The 18,056-nt window shown below is 44.7% G+C and overlaps 1 protein-coding gene across 1 annotated transcript in view; it reads right to left on the bottom strand.

Moving 5' to 3' along the window:
- The window catches only part of SFI1 (SFI1 centrin binding protein), a 65,609-nt gene that overhangs the window by 15,584 nt on the left and 31,969 nt on the right, over nt 1-18,056 (bottom strand). The window contains 7 exon segments of the mRNA XM_073222223.1: nt 5,435-5,559; nt 8,750-8,816; nt 9,882-9,979; nt 11,601-11,693; nt 12,694-12,764; nt 14,464-14,625; nt 15,923-16,079. Coding sequence (XP_073078324.1) covers nt 5,435-5,559; nt 8,750-8,816; nt 9,882-9,979; nt 11,601-11,693; nt 12,694-12,764; nt 14,464-14,625; nt 15,923-16,079 — 773 coding nt within the window.

Raw genomic sequence — 18,056 nt, 5'->3', positions numbered from 1 at the left:
TTATTACATTAACCCTTATTATCGAGTCTCCCCCATACCCCATTGTAGTCACTGTCCATCAGTGAAGTAAGATGCCACAGAGTCCCTACTTGTCTTCTCTGAGCTACAATGTCTTCCCCATGACCCCACACCCACCATGTGCACCAATCATGACATCCCACAATCCCCTTCTCCCTCCCTAGCCACCTGCCCTCCCCCACCCCTCCCCTTTGGTAACCACTAGTCCCTTCTTGGAGTCTGTGAGTCTGCTGCTGTTTTGTTCCTTCAGTTTTGCTTCATTGTTATACTCCACAAATGAGGGAAATCATTTGGTACTTGTCTTTCTCTGCCTGGCTTATTTCACTGAGCATAATACCCTCTAGCTCCCCCATGTTGTTGCAAATAGTAGGATTTGTTTCTTTCTTATGGCTGAGCAGTATTCCACTGTGTACATGTACCACATCTTCTGGAAAATTTATTTTAAAAATAATTCCGTTTAACAGCATCAAAAAATTAAGATATTTAGGAATAAATATAACAAAATATGTACAAAACATCTATGCAAAATTACAAAACATGGACAAAATTTAAAGAAAACCTATATAAATGGAGAATATACCAATATGGTTAAGATGTCCAGTCACCCCTAAACTGATCTATACAGATTTAGTGTGGTCCCAAACAAAATCCCTGGAGGAATAAAGTTGAACGTATATCTTATTTCAAAACTTGTCATAAAGATACAGTAATGGACACAGTATGGTAACGGCATAAGGATAAACATAAATGGAACAGAACAGGAAGTCCAGAAATAGATACGAACTTAAATAGCCAATTTATTTTCAACAAAGGTGCTAAGGCAATTCAATGGGGAATAAAAAGTCTTTTCAACAACTGGCGCTGGAAATGTCTGAAAAACAGAAAAAAAATACTTGACTCCTACCTCATACCATCCACAGAAAACAATTCAAGATGGCCCCAGATCTAATATAAATGCTAAAGCAGTAATGCTTCCAGAGAAAATATAGGAAAATATCTTTTATAAAAGGCAACAAGCACCTCCACTTTGAGTGGTTATTGCTTCCATGCCAAGGATGCCCCAGACAAGCTTTCCTATTTTTGTTAGGCAGAAAGACAGATATAAGTGGGATGAGAAGAGGATGGGGCCTGCCAAGAACTCAGGGAGTTAATCAGGTAAGGCTAGAGAGCCAGAGACACCTCAGAGGACTAATTAAATGAAGGCACAGGGACCGAGAGTGACTTTAAGGGCACAGGTACTCCCCAGATGATAAAAATTCCCCAGGCAAAAATGTCAGAGCAGCCCATTGTCTTCATCCTCCAATCGGATCAAGTCCCCAAGGCCAAAGAATGTCAATCAAGGACCTCTCTGCCCTGCCAAAAGCCCTAAGCAGCAGCCTCACAGTGAGCAGCCTGCCTTTGTCTGCCTTGACTCTAGCCCACTTCTCCTTTACAGTGTATTTGAATAAAACTTTCATTGTGCTTCACTGCTGTGCCTCTGCCTTGCTCTTTGTCATGGGGGTGGGGGCAAGAACCGAGGACAAACTCAACCCCTAACATTTTCACTTAGTTGGCAAATATTCCTTAGAACCCAAAAATCATTAATCATAAAAGAAAAAATTGACTAAGTGGACTGTATTGCAATTAAACTCTTCTAATCATCAGAAAATACTGTTAATTAATTTCAATATATATAACCACCCATTTTGCTCTGAATTTAAAAAAATACTGTTAGACACTGAAAAGTGGAGCCACATATGGGAAGAAAATATTTTCCGTACATACATCTGACAAAAGACTTGTATCCAGAATATATCTAGAACTTCTATAAATCAACAATGATTTTAAAAGACATGTAACTCAACTTTTTTAAAAGCTCGAGAAAAGACTCGAAGAGACATGTCACAAAAGATATACAAAAGGTCAAAAAGTACATGACAAAGGTTGAAAGAATCAAAGCCTGTCTGGAATTCAAAGAATAAAAATTAACTCAGACTGAAAAGAGCAGAAGCACCCCTAGCACTAATCCCATCAGGAGGACAGACACAGATAAAGCCAGCCACAAGGAAACACTGTCTCCCAAGTTCACACAGTTGTAAAATGGCACAAACACCCCCATTTTGGAGTGGTCATGGCTTCCATACCAATGATGCCCCAGACAAGCTTTGCTGTTCTCATTTATTCCTGAGGATTCCATGACAGTAGAACTTCCTAGTGAATCTCCACTCCTCATCCCTCCTTATCTTGCCTCAGAAATAGCAACCAATCCAGAACGGATCCATTTCTCTTTGCCCCTCCTCAGAATCCTTCAGTGGGGTCCTTACAAACTCTTTCCCTCAGGTAGCACGGCTTCCCCACGTTCTCTGGAATTCCCCCTTTCAGGGCAATCCATCTGACTTGGTAAAACTACAGGCTTTGTTCCAGACTAATCCTACTTTAAAGGAGATGCTCAACATCATTAGTCACCAGGGAAACAATACAAAACGCCATCCCCCACCAGAATGGCTTAACTGAAAAGACTGGCCAAACTTTTCGGTGAGGATGCTGAGCCACCAGAATTCTCCTGTGCTGATGGGGGTATTAAGTGACGCGACCACCTGATCCACAAGTCTACCTCTAAGTATCCACAGAAGAAATGAAAACATGTTCCACTAACATGTTCACAACAGCTTTATTCATCACGGCCTCAAACCAGAAACACCTTCTATGTTAAAATGAATCAAAATAATTTTCTTGTATTCATACAACAGAATACTATTGAGCAAATAAAGACTGAACTACTGATACACGTGACAATATGGCTCAATCTCCAGAACATCGTGCTGAGCTCTCAAGCCGCATACTGTGACTTCAGTAGTGCACATACTGTACGACCCCATTAGATCAAGTTCAAAATCATGCAAAATTAACCTAGGATGATAACACTCAGAACAATGGTTACCTACGAGGGGGCTGGCTCACTGCAAGTGGGCGGGCATGAGGGAACTTTCTAGTGTGTGGAAATGTGTGGAAATCCTGACTGAGATATCTATCATCCAGGTATATGATTTGTGAAAATTCATCAAACTGTTTACTTAACACCTGTATCTTTCACTGTATGTAAATTTTAGTTCAATTAAAGAAAAAAAAAAGGACAAAATAGTGTCATCTCATTCTCAGCATAATATTTCACTGGCGGGTTAGGAAACTACCATTTTTAGTCATAATTCATGAGATTCCACCATAAATTTTGTCTGTCTTCCTAAGACATTAAAAAAAACCCCACCCTGAAATATGCCATCAAATTAATGGCCCCTGGAACTGTCCCACCTCTTGAGTTCTTAGTGTGTGGGATAGTAAGTGTTTTTGTTTAAAAAAAAAACAAAACCACCCTAAGAATTATGGAAAGATATACACATTTATTTGGAACTTTGATTTGTTGAATTCTAGCCAAACTTATGAATTTTGACTTACCTCAAGAATCAGAAACCAGTTCTGGGGAGTCAGGAGGTAGTTAATACTCTGTGCTGGGCACCCCGCTTGTATTTCACGTGCGTTAGCCCACTGAAGTTTTCATGACAACTCTGTGGGGTCAGCACCATCACTAAACCATCTCCACTTTACTTTAGAGGAGACCAAGGCTCAGAAGAATGGAGTGGCTTTCCCAGAGTCACAGAGCTGGTGCCCGGTGGGGTAAGGGTCCCAACTCAGGCCCGCTCGGCCTCTGAGCCAGGCTCGTATCCTGCTTCCTCTTGAACCAGGAAGGCAGGAGTCTGAAAACCTGTTTTCTAAAAAGAGCCAATGACACCTCATCAAGACAAAATCCAGATCAGGCTCTGCGATCCTGCGAGCCTCTGGCCACTTCCTGTCTCTTTTCTCAAGAGTGATTGTTATAAAATCACCCAAGCATGCTCCCCCCAAAAATCCTTGTAGAAGGTCCTCTTGGCCATTTTGAAGGTACACTCAATTTTTGGTCCCCACAGCATGTCAAAATACAAAAAAAACCCAACAGATTCAATTCATGACTTTAATTGCAAAGGAAAGGGGTGTGTGTGTATGCATGTGTGTGCATGTGTGTATTTTAAGTAGTGAAGCTATTTTTCAACTGAATCTTATACCAGACCTCAATACAGGAACTAGGTAAAGGTAAAGCCACTCTCTCTGCAGGAGATAGGGCAGAGGTCAGTGCTATCCCCTTGTCAGTCTCTATTCCCCATGAGGCCGCCCCCCTAAAAACACTTCCTTGGACTTTGTGCTAAGGAGCCCAGGAGTTCTTGCTGACACCCTCAGACTAGCCCTCTCAGAGTGCTCCAAAGTCAAAGATCACGGCAACTTCTCCCAATGCATGGCCTTCCCTGTTGTTTCTCTGCCCTAAGCTGATGGATGCCATACTCCAGGCAATCTCCAAAACCGTCACTTTATTGGTGGCATGTGCCTGCTCTGACATCTGTCCATCATCTGTCTATGGGAAGAGAAGAGGCATCCCCTCCTCATCCTGCCCCTTCCTGCCACCCATCCTCACCCCTAGGTGAATAGCAAGCCTCCCCCAGATACTCCCCTCAGCACTCGCTCTCATTCTAGAAGCACTGGTGGCCGACAGTATAACTAAGGACACATGGATCTATTCTCTTGACTTGTTCTTCAATTGTTTCTTGTGTATCAGTCTTATCTCCTCTCAAATATTTAAAGATCCTACAAAGTTATCAAAAAGATGTTCCTCCTGGTTTAGCAGAAAGTCCTTGGACTTTAGAATCAGGGAGATCTGAATTTAAGCCCTGGCTCTGCTACTTACTGGCGATGCTACATGGACAAGTCATTTACCATTTTGAACCAGTTCTCTCAGGACTGCTGTGAGAAGGAAATTAATGAGCAGGATGATGTCCTTGTTGAATGAGCTTATGGATTTGTTTCCTTTCTCCCATCACACCATGCCCACCATAGTGGCAGACACATGGTTAGCAATGACTAACTTCTTCACATTCTGCCAACATATATCAAGGACTTGCTATGGGGAAGTTCGCCGCCAGGGGAGCTAAAAAGATGCAGCTTTGCTCCTTGTCTGACCTAATTTTCTTGGTGACTATGATTTCAAGATATCAAAAGCCAGGTCCAGCAGGACAGATCAAGCATTTCAGGGAAATCATACTCAAGAATGCCTGCCAAGGCGGCACAAGGCCCAACCACGCACTGACCAGAAAGCTAATGGGCAGCTTGCCATGAGGAGAGAGGCATAAAACCTGGCTTTGAAAGCACTTGCAACAGGGATGGACAAAAGCTTTCTCAGGGGAGATCCTGGCTGTCTTCTCCCGCTAGATAAAATCAATGAACCCACATTATTGAAAAACTAGGGAAAACCAGGGCCAGAGGGGCTGGGGGCCTGAAAAACAAAGCAAATGGCGGCATGAATGGCAGAATGAGACCCCAGCCGCCCGCCCCAGGGCAGGACTGCACCGCATACCTGTGAAAGCGTGCTGCTCTGGCACTGGGGGCACTTCCCTGTTTCTGCAGGAGTCTTTTCCATGCCTGGAAGGCCGCAGGCAGGGCTCTCTGCCGGAAGTGGCTGCCTGCTCGGGCCTGTAACAGCTAAAGTGAAACAATAAAGGACCTTTATTTGTACTCTGTGTTAAAAAAGAACGACCTTTTAGGATGACACTCCCGAAATTACTTGCTACACAAAATTAAGATTAAAATCATTATTTTTAATCTTTGCCAACATGATAGGTGAAAAACTTTTCATTTTAAGTAGGTTAAGCATCTCCAGATATTTATGTGTGTGTATATTTATCTAAATGTCTTTTCTTATGGTCTAAGTGTTCATATCCATTGCCCATTTTACTATCTGACTGTCAGCATTTAATTCAGTGATATATATGGGCTTTTTGAACCTTCAGAAATTTATTAGTTCTTTGTTACTAGTGTTATCAGTATTGTTCTCACCCTGTAATGTATCTTCCAATTTGTTTATAATATTCATTTGTAATAGAGATTCTTTAAATTTGTATGTAATTATAAAAAGCTACCATTATTTCACTGATATATACACAGGGGGAAAGACAACTGACAGAAGAAATACATATGCTTCCACGATCCAAAACGTCGGGGAGGAAAGCACCTACATATGTGCGGCAGGTTTTAAACCAGGACTGCAAATTTTCCAGTCCTCCTTCACTGAGAGGTGGTCTATGTTCCCCCCTTTTGAATCTGGGTGGCACAATGAATGCTTTGACCAATAGAGTACGGTGATAGTGACGCTGTGTGACTTCTGAGCCTAGGTCATAAAGGGTCATACGCGTCCTGCCCTGTTCACTGGGACACTCACTTTTGGAGCCTTGAGCTGCAGAGGAAGTCTGACTACCCTGAGGCCGGCACGCTCTGAGGGAGTCAGCGCCTCCTGGAGAGGCCATCAGTCAGAACTCCGGTGAATGTGAGTTGGACCCAGTCTTCCTGCCATTCCAGCCCAGGAACCAGACATGTGAGTGGAGAAACTTCTGACTGATTCCAACCCCCTGCCATTATAGTCTTCTCGGGTGAGGCCTAGCGATCATGGAGCAGAGACCAGCCGTCCTTGCCATACCCCATCTCAGCCGTTGGCGCACAGAGTCCTTAGCGTACTACGACAGTGGTAGTTTCAAGCCGTTCCGTTTGGAGTGATTTTTCTTTACATAGCAATAGATAACAGCATGCATGCAGTGTGTGTGTGAGAACATACGGGTACACACACTCCTACCCACACACAGGAGGAAAGACACTAGGTCGACTCACCAAATGCCACCTGAGGAAGCAAGACTATCGGTGCTTGTACTTCTTTCTGTCTTCCTACACTTCCCAAGTTTTCAGTACTCTCCTTACATGGCTTATGGGCATTTTCAAATACAAACAAAAGTGGAAGCAACAGCATAATGAATCCCCATCAACTTATTAACATCCAGCTTCAACAATTTGTACACATCTTGCCATTCTTTATATATTACTTTTTAAGAAGAAACCCAGAATAAATAACATTATCTTTTCCTAAAATAGAATTGATGTTCTCCTTGGACATCTAAACTGAGAAATGACATTCAGGTTGTTAGTTAAAGATTTTTAAAAACTAACAGCACCTAAGCAGGGCTCCTCCTGTTTTTCGGACCTTCTGTCATGCAGGCCATGCTGGAGCGGTGTGCCAGATGGGAACAGTGACCCCTGACATCAGTCTGGGCTCTTCTTCCAGGAAGGAAATAACAGACACCCTCTGCTTCTTTTCCACCTTGAATAAACACAACCTTTCAACCATGCCCTTCAGATAATTCTTCTCAAAGCTCTCTACACTCTGCTGAACTTGCATTAGTGAGCTTAAGAGACCAGGTAGTAATGTCCTTTCAGAAACATCCACATAATCCAAAGGAATGTGTAAGTAGGCAGCAATTCTAAGCATTTTCTAGGTGTGGAAGGCAAGGGTGACTCAGAGACGAGCCGTGTCTTGGGTTGGTACCATTCAAACACCAAGAACTGAGATCATCCTTGGGAACAACCCTAAAGCAATCAATGGCAGCTCATCTGTTTGGTCACTCGTTTGTTCATTCACTTGGCCAGATAGTAGCCAGCACCTATCCTCTGCCAACACTGGGTCAAGCTAAGGAGAAGAGACAGCTTTTACCCTCAGGGGGCTCACAGCCTGGTGGGGAGAGAGGCCAGCACACTATGGATGAACACTCGGATAAAGCTGCACAGAGGCAGGGATGGGGGGCGGAGGCACACCTAGGCTGAAAGGGGGGCAAAACTGGAGAGTTGCAGGCTGGTGTGCAGCTGGGAAGGAGCAGAGAGAGTAATAATGGGAAAGGGTAGAGAAGCAGACAGGGGCCGGTCCCAAAGGAGTTTGTATGCCTTGACAGAAAATTTGGATTCTATGCCCAAACTATGAAGAACCAGCCCAAATCCTTAGAGTCACCTGTCCGACTCTAGCAGCAGATGGAGGTGGAGGTGGAGAGGCAGCACAGAAATAACTGTAAGGAGTTTGGTGTGTGTCTCTCCCCGTTCACTGCCGGAGATGGCCAAAAAATGGCCCGTGTGGTGCCATCTCCCGCTGCAATGCCCACGCAGACATCACCAGCTGAACACACACATTCCTCAGCTGAACCTGGCCTCAGAGATCCTTGGTTGGCACTCCAGACAGTCATGTGCACCATCAGACCGATCTGCAAGGTCACACTTACTTGTCACCCTGGCGCTACATTACAAGCCCTAGGAGAGCAGAGATCTTGTCTGCTTTGGGCCACAGCTGTATCCTCAGTGCTTTGAGCCGTGTCCAAGGCACAGCAGCTGCTCAGTGAGTCTTTTTTAAATGAAACTGAATGCTTCTTTCTCAGTCTGCCTTTACTACTTCCTCAGCCTGACCCTTACCCACTGTGGGTACCCATGTCTCACTCTGGGAAATGGCACTTAACACTCTGCACCTTTCCCAGTATCTCTTGAAGGTCCTACTGGGCAACAGGCTGGCTAACAAACACAATAAATGAATTTGAGTAAAGATGTGAATAGAATGGGTGGTAAGAGTGCATCACTCTCAGAGAGCACCTGCACTTTTGGAACAGATAATGGAATGGGAGTTATGCAAACTTGCCGACTGACATCACCAGAGGGGACAGTGGGAAATACCTTTGAGCTTTTACAGCAACCTCTCCCCCGGTTCAGAACATCTAGACCTCTTGGCATAGGCCTTTGCCAAGAATCTTTCCAAAGCAAATGGATCAAGAACGTAAGCCAGCAGTTATTATATACTGCAAAGACTCCTTACCTGCTTGTCTCGCCTCTTCTGAGTATACTGTGACCACAATCTGATAAATTTGCGTAGCACTGTTATTCTGAAATAAAACATAAAACAAGGTATTGCCTGTCCCGCTTTCAGGTTTTTTAAAATTCCGTGTTTTTTAAGGCAGGTAAATAGGTGTAGTTACACTTTGAGTGTGAAAGGCACCCCATGGGTTTCACTCTAGGAGAGAGGGAACTATGAACCCAGTATCTAACATGAAATCTGTCAACCCCTGATTTTGGACTATGGCTTACCCCAATATTTTGACAACTTTCTTGTAAAACTAATTAGACCACCAGGCACAATGTCTCTGGAACTTAGGTTATATGTATGAAATCCCCCAAATGACCTGAATTTTCGGGTTTCATGGCCAAACTCGGGCTGGTTTAAGACCATCTTGGTCTGTGACATGCTCCTTTCACACAGATACTGAGAGTGAGAACCACATTTTTTGTAAACCAGGATTTAGAATAAGGATATGCCTTAATAACTCCAAATTCAACCAGTCAAATATTGGGATTCTCACTAACTCAATAAAAAGTGCACCAAAACTGGACCTGTTAACTATGCATATTAAGTTGATTATACAATGGTGGGTGGAATGTTGAACATTTTTGGCAGCAAGAAAGTGAATAGTGGTTACCTCTGAGGGGCAAGACTAAGGGGTCAGAGGGAGGGATCCAGGCAGCTTTTATTTTGCACTTTATACTTCCAATACATTCTGAGTTTTCCTTGGCATGTGGTGCTTTTACTTATTTATTTTAACTGAAAGATTAACTCTAAAAAATTGAGGACACTCTCTGCACCCTTCCAGAACAAGCCACAAATATCTATGTCCCTAAGCCATCTCTTTAACACCGTCAATGCGCGAATTCTAAGACGTGACCATCTCTAAAGCCTGAAGGACCGAGGCAGTGAGCTATGAGGCGCACACTTCAAACTACGGTGGCTGAGAACTGGTACGGACATCCTCATTCCACCTCTCATCTGATCGGCCACAAGAGAATGCAAGCCCGGGAACCCCCTGTCCACAGCAGGGCCCTTCTGAATCTGCTGCAGCAGCACACGGTGGGGAACAGTGAGTCCCGGGAGAGCCCGAGAAGGCCGGAGGCCGCACCTGTAGTGGTCCCAGGCAGCCCGCAGTAGGGGCAACTGCTTTCGTTCCTCCCTCTGCTCAATCCGGGACTGCCAGGTGTTCCAGAGCCTGTGCAGCAGCTGAGGCAGAACAGCAAGGAAACGGATGTTTATTAAGGCAAAAGGTAAGATGGTCTATCTCTTGGCCTATGAGTGAGCAAATCCTTACCCCACAAGACTATAAGCTCCCCTAAAGCGGGAATTTCCTCAGTTTGGAGCATCCAACATACAACAAACAGGCTTGCAAAATAATTATGGATGAGCTATATGGAGCCATCATAAAAAGGCAAAAAGATGGATCTTCCAGTCTGTGGAAATCAGAATGAAGACGCTATTCCTAATCTGGGCTTCATGGAAGACAATGCCACGTTAGAAATTAAACTGACCTTATGACACACTACTGCCTATGAAGTAGTCCTGCTAAAAAAAAATGTTTAACTTGAATTTAATCAAGCCCTAACTTACAGTTTATAGGTGCCACACAGAAACAAGGAAAATCAAATGACATCAAAAGGAAACATAAGGATATGGAACATTGTATAAAGTAACTGGCCTTCCTCTTCAAAAAGTCAATGTCTTTAAAAAAAAATGTACATCATGCTAATTGAAATAAGCCATCACAAGAGGGCGCATACTGCACATATGAGGCAACTAGAAGAGTCAGACTCAGGAAGACAAAGGGTGGTGTTTGCCAGGGGCTGGGGAGCAGAGAGGGTGGGAAGTTAATGGATGTAGAGTTTCAGTTTTGCAAGATGGAAAGAGTTCTGGAGATGGATGGTGGCGGTGGGTGCACAATAATGTGAGTGTACTTAATGCCACTGAACTGTATACCTAAAAATAGTTAACATGGTAAATTTTGCTATGTGTATTTTATCATAATTAAAAAATAAACATGTTAAATGTTGGAGGGGTATGGCAAAGGGACTGTTACTGATTAAGAGCCTTAAGTGCATACTCAGAGTGGGTAATCAATCCTTAAATTAATCTTCATTTGAAAAAAAACAGCTGTAAAGACATTAGGGGGCAACTGTAGAAATTTGATTATGGGCTGGGTATGGGATATTAGTGAATTACTGTTCATTTTGTTGGGAATGATAATGATATTGTGGTTATGTAAGAAAATAATTTTGGGGGGGCAATGCATGCAGAAATGTGTCATGGTATCTGTAATTTACTTTGAAATGATTCAGCATTAAAAAACCGAGGCAAACATAGCAAGTACTAACAATTGTTGAATTTAGATGGTAAGTATATAAATGTTTATTATACTATTATTTATATTTTTCTGTATGTTTGAACATTTTCATAATTAAAAACAAAACAAAAAACCCCCATCCTTCTACACCCAGAGAGACAATCTGTAAGCAGAGAGAGAACCTTTGTTGCCCTCGGGCCGGTCCACCACTGAGGACAATCAACTATGGTGCAAACACAGCCAAAGCCTCCCAGAGTGCAGAACTTAGAGTGTGCTCCCTAGGTCAGGGTTGGGATCCAGTGCCTGATCTCTGCTTTGACTATGAATTTTCTTAGCAAACAGATAAAAAAGAGGATTAAACAAGATAAAAACAAGAGTGTCTCTATCGGCTGCTATGGATTACTAAAGGTTTCAGAGTCTAAAGGTCTGGACAAATCTCTAAGCACACAGGTTGGAATGAGCAGAATGGCCATCAGAAGAGGTCCCTTTACAGACGATGACTCTCACCATGATGCTGTGCTGCTGGTGAGCGAGATTCCTTCTTACTCGCTGGAGACGGGCATGGGTCACATTGTCTTTTAGGGCTCGAATGCAAAAGTGCTGAAAAGAAGAAAGGACACAACTGGTTACAAATCAGCAGTGCCCGGAAAAATAAGAGCAGCGCCTAAATCATGTGGCAAGAGCTCAGTGACGGCTGTTCATAGCTGCTCCCATGTCCCCAACAGTGTTTCTCTGCTTTAAGATGCACCTGGGCGCTGATACAAGCAAGCCCTCACAGTAGGGACCTAATAATAGCTGCCACTACTCTGCTGTCCGGACACTGCACGGGAAGAAACACCCTCACCTCTGACGAGGAGAGATCCCTGTGGCCGAGACGGGACCACCGCAAGGGCGAAAACCATCAACTCTGCTTCTCAGGAAGGAGACAGACTTTTAAGCTATGGTGGGTTTTTCTGTCTTTACCATGTGGCGGTCAACATGTGTACTTACACAATTATAAACGCAGTTTTGCAAGAGCAGAGTAGAGGGAAGAGGAGGAATCCTCGGTGAGCAGGAGGTCAGGGTAGGGGCAAGACGCGAGGGCCTGGCTCCGGCTGTCAATACTGCCTCCCTGTGGCCTGGGCAAAGCCCAGGCCCCCGCGCCCAGGCTTCAGTTTTCTGAGACAGAAGTGAAGCGTTGGGGGTTTCTGTGCTGGGCTCTGTGGAACTTCAGAGGCTCCTCTAAGTGTCTGAAGACCACCTCACGGTGAGGCGGGGGAGGGCAGCCTGTAGAACAGAGACTACTCCCAGGCCTGCCTTCACTCACGGCACCTCTACCTGGGCTGATTTCACAGACGAGGCTCCCACCCTTAAAAAAGGGGCGTGCCATGTAAAAACCTCCAGGACTAGATCACTTCTGGATTCCTGTACAGCTCCAAATCCCTCTGACCCCACCATTACCTACACCATTACCACCTCTGACTCAAAATGAAAACAGGGACGCCTGTCATGAAGGGGGGCTTCGTGACTGAAGCTAACCTCGTAACTACGCCTGGTCCCCAGGAGCAGATGCCTGAACAAGGCTGACAAGTGGAGCCCTGAGAGGCTGTGGCGCTCTTACCAGCAAGGTGCGGCTCCAGTGCCCTTCGGCCGCCCTCCACTGGGCAGCTTCCTCGGCACGCAGCAGCAAGTCTGCCAGGGAGTCAAGGCCTCTGTCTTGATAAGGTTTCCTCCCTGCACAGCGTGATCCTGGTGACCCCCTCTGCAGGGTCCTGGCCAGAGGGGATAATGGGCAGGCCAGGCGGGCTGATGGCCACCTCTGTCCCCTCCTCATGACCCAGGAAGAGTGGGCAAAAGGAAACCATGTGAGCTGCTTATCAAACAGCTGGCCTTGCCCTTCTCCCCTCAATGCCCATTTGAGGAGGGGCAAAAAATATTTGAGGTAAATTGCCACCAGTTGCAGTAAATATTTCAAAATGGCCCCATCTAACGCAGAATCTGCTCCTTCTGCGTTCTTTGTTTTGGCATCACAGTCCAGTCAGATGTCTGAGCTAAAGCTTTGGAGTTACTTTCAAGCCCTTTTTCCTCCCACTCCCTCCATCTTCTAAGCTGCCAAGTCCATCTGCTCCCCTCCTGGCCTGCTGTGCCCACGCCAGCACCCTGCAGGACATCTGACTTGGCCCCGACACACCGACACAGCCTGGGAAGAGCGCCTCCTCGCATAGCTGCTCTCCCTGGGCCTGCTGTGCTCCTGTGATCCAGATCTAGCCCTTCTGAAGCACAGATCTGCACCACTTCTAAAGAACCTCCAGAGGACCCCCAGTGCCATCAGGATAAAGCCCTAATTCCTGACCACCACACAGAGGGTGCCCAGCCTGCAGCCACCCACACTACCTACTGCCACCTAACACCCCCACAACTTACTGCACTCCCCCACCGCCACCCTTGGGTGCTTTTCCTCCTCTATGTCTGGGTACATGCCATTCCTTCCAGTTGAAAGGCCCTTCCTGATTCTCTGCTGTGCGAATCCCCTGAGACACATTCAGCTCAAACATCACTCCTCACCTGACTCTCCACCACCTTGGCTCTCACAGGATTTGACACAGACCTCTATGATTGTACTTATCATGCCATATAATCAAGACCCATGTTCTTATCTATTTTCCCCATGAAACAACAAACTACTGTTGGTCTTTGACTTTCTCCATATTCCAGAACTTGGGTAGGAGTTTAAAACAAAGCAAGAGTTCAGTGAACAATGAACGTGTGGCTGGGCATCGGGGCAGTCCGCACCCACGCTGGGGCGCACGCTGGCGGGGCAGTGAAGCACGTGTGCACCAGGCTAAACCTCCTGGGTCTGACAGTGACTTGCTGTGACTCAACACTCAGCTGTAAAAGGGACCATGACAACTGCTCCCCAGGCTGCTCTGAGGACTAAGGAGGTAACGTGTAACATCTGCACACGGTGAAACCGCAATGAACAGAACTAGGATCATAATGGTATTGGGCTTCAAAGAAACAGACGGCTGTGACTATTTCCACGGCTTAGTGGGTAGAGAAAAGCAAAGAAATGATAACAAAATTCAGGACAGTGGAATCACCAGAGGGGGAGGAAAGGGAACACAACCAAGGAGGAGAAGACAAGGGTGTTAGCAATGTTCTAATTTTTAAGTTGGGTGGTGGGTACATAGGTGTTTATTATTATTCATTAAACAAATTAACTACTTCATGAACTAGTTAAACTAATAACAAACTCTTTTGTAACCATATTCCCAATTAAACAAAAATTTTTTTAAAGTCACCAGAGATTAGGACCATTTGATATTGTTCAGGCTGCTGAGCTCATGCTGTTCTGCTGACGAGGGCAGGGCCGGGTGGCTAGAAAGGATACAGTGCTTCCAGTGCATAAAGGCCCTCCGCAGCACCATTCTCCTGGCCAGCCCCTCTACCCGAGCGCGGAGGGCATACACGCTCTTCCTCTGCTCCCAGGCCCACTGCCAATCACAGAGGTAAGTCTGGAGCACAGTGACACGGTGGAATTGCTCAGCCATCGCTGCAACAGAGAAAATAAGTTATGTGCTGCACCCCACCTGGTCGCACAGTTGGGAGATGAGCTGGAAGCATCTTTAAGATAAGCTGTGCCCCACTCTGGCAGACAGCAGGGATTCAAAGCTGTTCTCAGAAAGAAAATCATTATAATAGAAGGTTTTCAAACACAAGAGAGTTATTTGGAATCCCTTAACTATATCTTCTCTCCCAGGCAAGAGAAAAGGTAATTTTAGGGAGGAGGATGCTATAAAATCAGTTACATCAGAGTTAAGGTTTCTAGTTAGCTACTGATGAGCAGGAAAGGCAACTGCTACTTTCAAAGGAGACTCTTACTTTTGCTCTTTACTGACGTCTCCTGGATAGGACTTCAGGGATGAATCAATGACACACAGCTTGGTCAGCATGCTGGCAAAGGCTTTTTTAAACTTTCAGCCAGGCTGATCCTGGCTGCCAGCTTCCTCTACTTTTAACATTAATTAGCTAATGGCCTGATGAACTGAAGTCAAGGAAGTGGCAGGGAATCAGTCCTGGAATTCAAAGGCTGTAAGCAGAGGGACGTCACTCTGTAGCTCATGCTAAATAGCTTACTGCCTTCACCCTCCAGGCTTGGGGAGCCAGACAGCTGGTCTCCCGTCACTATCCTCAAATGGACACATTCAAACTCTCCCAAAAGGCAGTGCTGGCAGCCTAGGAAATTTCTGCAGGGAGGTCTAGGTGAAAACCAAGGAGCCTAACCCAGTATCTAGCACACTGTTGTATCAATTCTGTGCAGGCTCAAGAAACCGAAGGACAGATAATCCCAACAATCATGACTTATGTGTTAGTACTTCTGAACTCTCACTGGGAAATGAAGCCACAAGAACAGTGTCCAAAAAACTTGACACCAAAAATCATGAATATTTGAATAATTGGAACAAGCAGAAACAATCCAAATATCTGTCATCAGAAGAGTGGTTAAGTAGATTAAGCCAAATAATCATTAAAAAATAATTTATCAGAACACTTAAATAGTAGTGTTGGTTCTATGAAAAAAGCAAGATACAATATTATATATATCATATTAATCGTAACAGTCACAGTATTTATAGTGTAACTAAAACCCTGCTGAATAAAATAGATGCATAGAAGAAAAGGCCAGAAGGCAATAAATGTGAATTGAGGATGATGCATTTTCCTCCTCAATCTCCTTTTTCCACAATTTGTAGCATGATACGGTTCTCTCTCTCCTCAACCCATTAGTACCACTGGCAGCAGGAGAGTGGCTGTGACACGACCCTCTGAGCCCAGGATGTCCTGCCCACCGTTTCGCTGTCTCTTCACTCTGCGGACCTGCAGGTATTCAAGCCAGACCTTCAGGGGTCTCCACTTTTGCCAGTGCTGGTGGTGTTTCACCGCAGAGACCACCTTCTGTGTTTCCCTTTGGACAAGCAGGAGCTGCTCCCGCCAGCGCAACCATGCCTGAAATCAAGAGAAAAGACGATGATCAAAGGAGACGAAGAAACCGGGTGAAGGACAGGTGAGGGAAAAAGACAACAGACAAAGACACACTGGACACACTGGAAAGGCTAAAATAAGAAACAAGGAAGTGGCAATCCCCAAGCCAGACCATAAGCGATGGGAATTTGGGGTAAAAGCCATTTCAGAGGACATTTTGCTTCTAGAAAATAATTTCTTTTCTGGATAAATAACCAAAAAAAAAAAAAGAGGAATAATCAGATCACAGAGACACCAGAAGCAGGGGCAATCCAAGAAGTGATATAATTTAGATTTGGGAGAGGTGAGGCCTGACTTTTCTTCCAAAGTGGGAGAAAGCCTCTTGTCAAGTGGCCCTCTCTCAGGCACATTAGTTTCCAGGAAGTATACCTACCGAAGTTGAGAGTCTACAAAAGAATTCCCTTGATTCTTCATGAACACGTACCCTCAGTCAAGTACCCTCACCAGTACACACACCCTAGTTTAAAGGCAACTGTCCTAAGATAACTTCATACTCTCTTTTCTTCAACCTGAAATACCTCTTCTTCCTTCCTCTCAGCTGAATACAATTCCTATTTCACCAAGAAAATAAACCATCAAAAGAGAATTTCCTCAAGGTCCCCCCATGTCAACCCAACCACCTGCCCCTAGGCTCTACCTTCTCTCCTGCTCCTCTGCATAAACTGTCCATGCTCCCACCAAAGGTCACCCCCCAACCCAGTACAGATACATCCCATCTTCTCTCCCTTTCTCAAGTTCATCACTCTGACAATAATTATTGTATCATCACTTTTTACTCTGCTAGATTTTAAAAATCAACACATTATTCTCCCATCCTAAAAAAAAATTCCTTCAGGACTCTGACATCCAAAAGCAATGGGTGACCTCTGACTGGACCCTGGACTTGACACAAAAATAGTAGCAATATACAGTCTGAATATGAACTCTGTTTTAGGACCTGCAGGTATTCAAACCATATTATGGTTATATAGGAGAATATCCTTATTTTTAGGAGATATAAACTGAAGTATTAGGGTAAATTTTTTGTCTGCAAAGCAGCTCAAAAACCATAAGAAATAAATTTATATACCTAAAGAAAGCAAATGTGGCAAGATGTTAACAATGGGCTAAACTAGTAAACAGTATTCACCTTTTCTGGGATTTGTCAAAAATAAAAATTGGGAGTGTCACAAAAATCCTTTCTGAAAGGAATAAATCAGTGGTTTCAAATAAGCCAACCCCCTTCTCTAGACCACACTTTGCCATCAGCTAACACTTGAGTTCGTTCTTTTCCAAACTCAACAGAGCTATTTTCGAATTCCTCTTCTCCCAGGCAGGCTTTCTTGAACTCTCTCCTCCCCATGAGGCTTACAGAAACTGCTCTCACCATGCACATTCAGCCATCTCCATTGCTACTCAATCCAAAGGTCAAGTCTGAGTCCTCGCCATCCCTGACCTACCAGAGCATCTGACACAGCTGATCACACCTGCCTTTTCCTGGCTTCTCTCCGTTCTTCCTGCTGCACGCTCTGCGCTGGAACTTCTCCTCTGGCTGTACTCACTCCCTTTGTGTTTTCACCCAGTCTCACGGCTTTAAATATAATCTGCATGCTCAGGACTCTCAAATTTACATCTCAGGTCTGCACCTGTCCCACCCTCCACACATATATCCAACCACCTCCTTGACTTCTTGTAGATATTCAAAAGGCCTGTCAGACTGAAGATACAGAGCTCTTTCTAACCTTTCCCCACAAACCTGCTTCTCCCTCCATCTTCCCCATTTCAGTAAATGGCAACTCCACTGTGCCAGTTATTTAGGCCAAAAATCTGGGAGTCATCTTGGATTCTTTCTCAGAAACTTTACATCTTATCCATCCATTAGCAAATCCTGTTAACAATATTCTCAAAACATATCCAGAATCCAACACCACAACCCCATTAACCTTTGGTACTTTCCTCAAT

The sequence above is a fragment of the Manis javanica genome, chromosome 15 (assembly GCF_040802235.1).
Source record: "Manis javanica isolate MJ-LG chromosome 15, MJ_LKY, whole genome shotgun sequence".
Taxonomy (NCBI): Eukaryota; Metazoa; Chordata; class Mammalia; order Pholidota; family Manidae; genus Manis; species Manis javanica.
The sequence above is the reverse complement of the archived record's forward strand: the minus strand, read 5'-3'. Positions and strand labels throughout refer to the sequence as shown.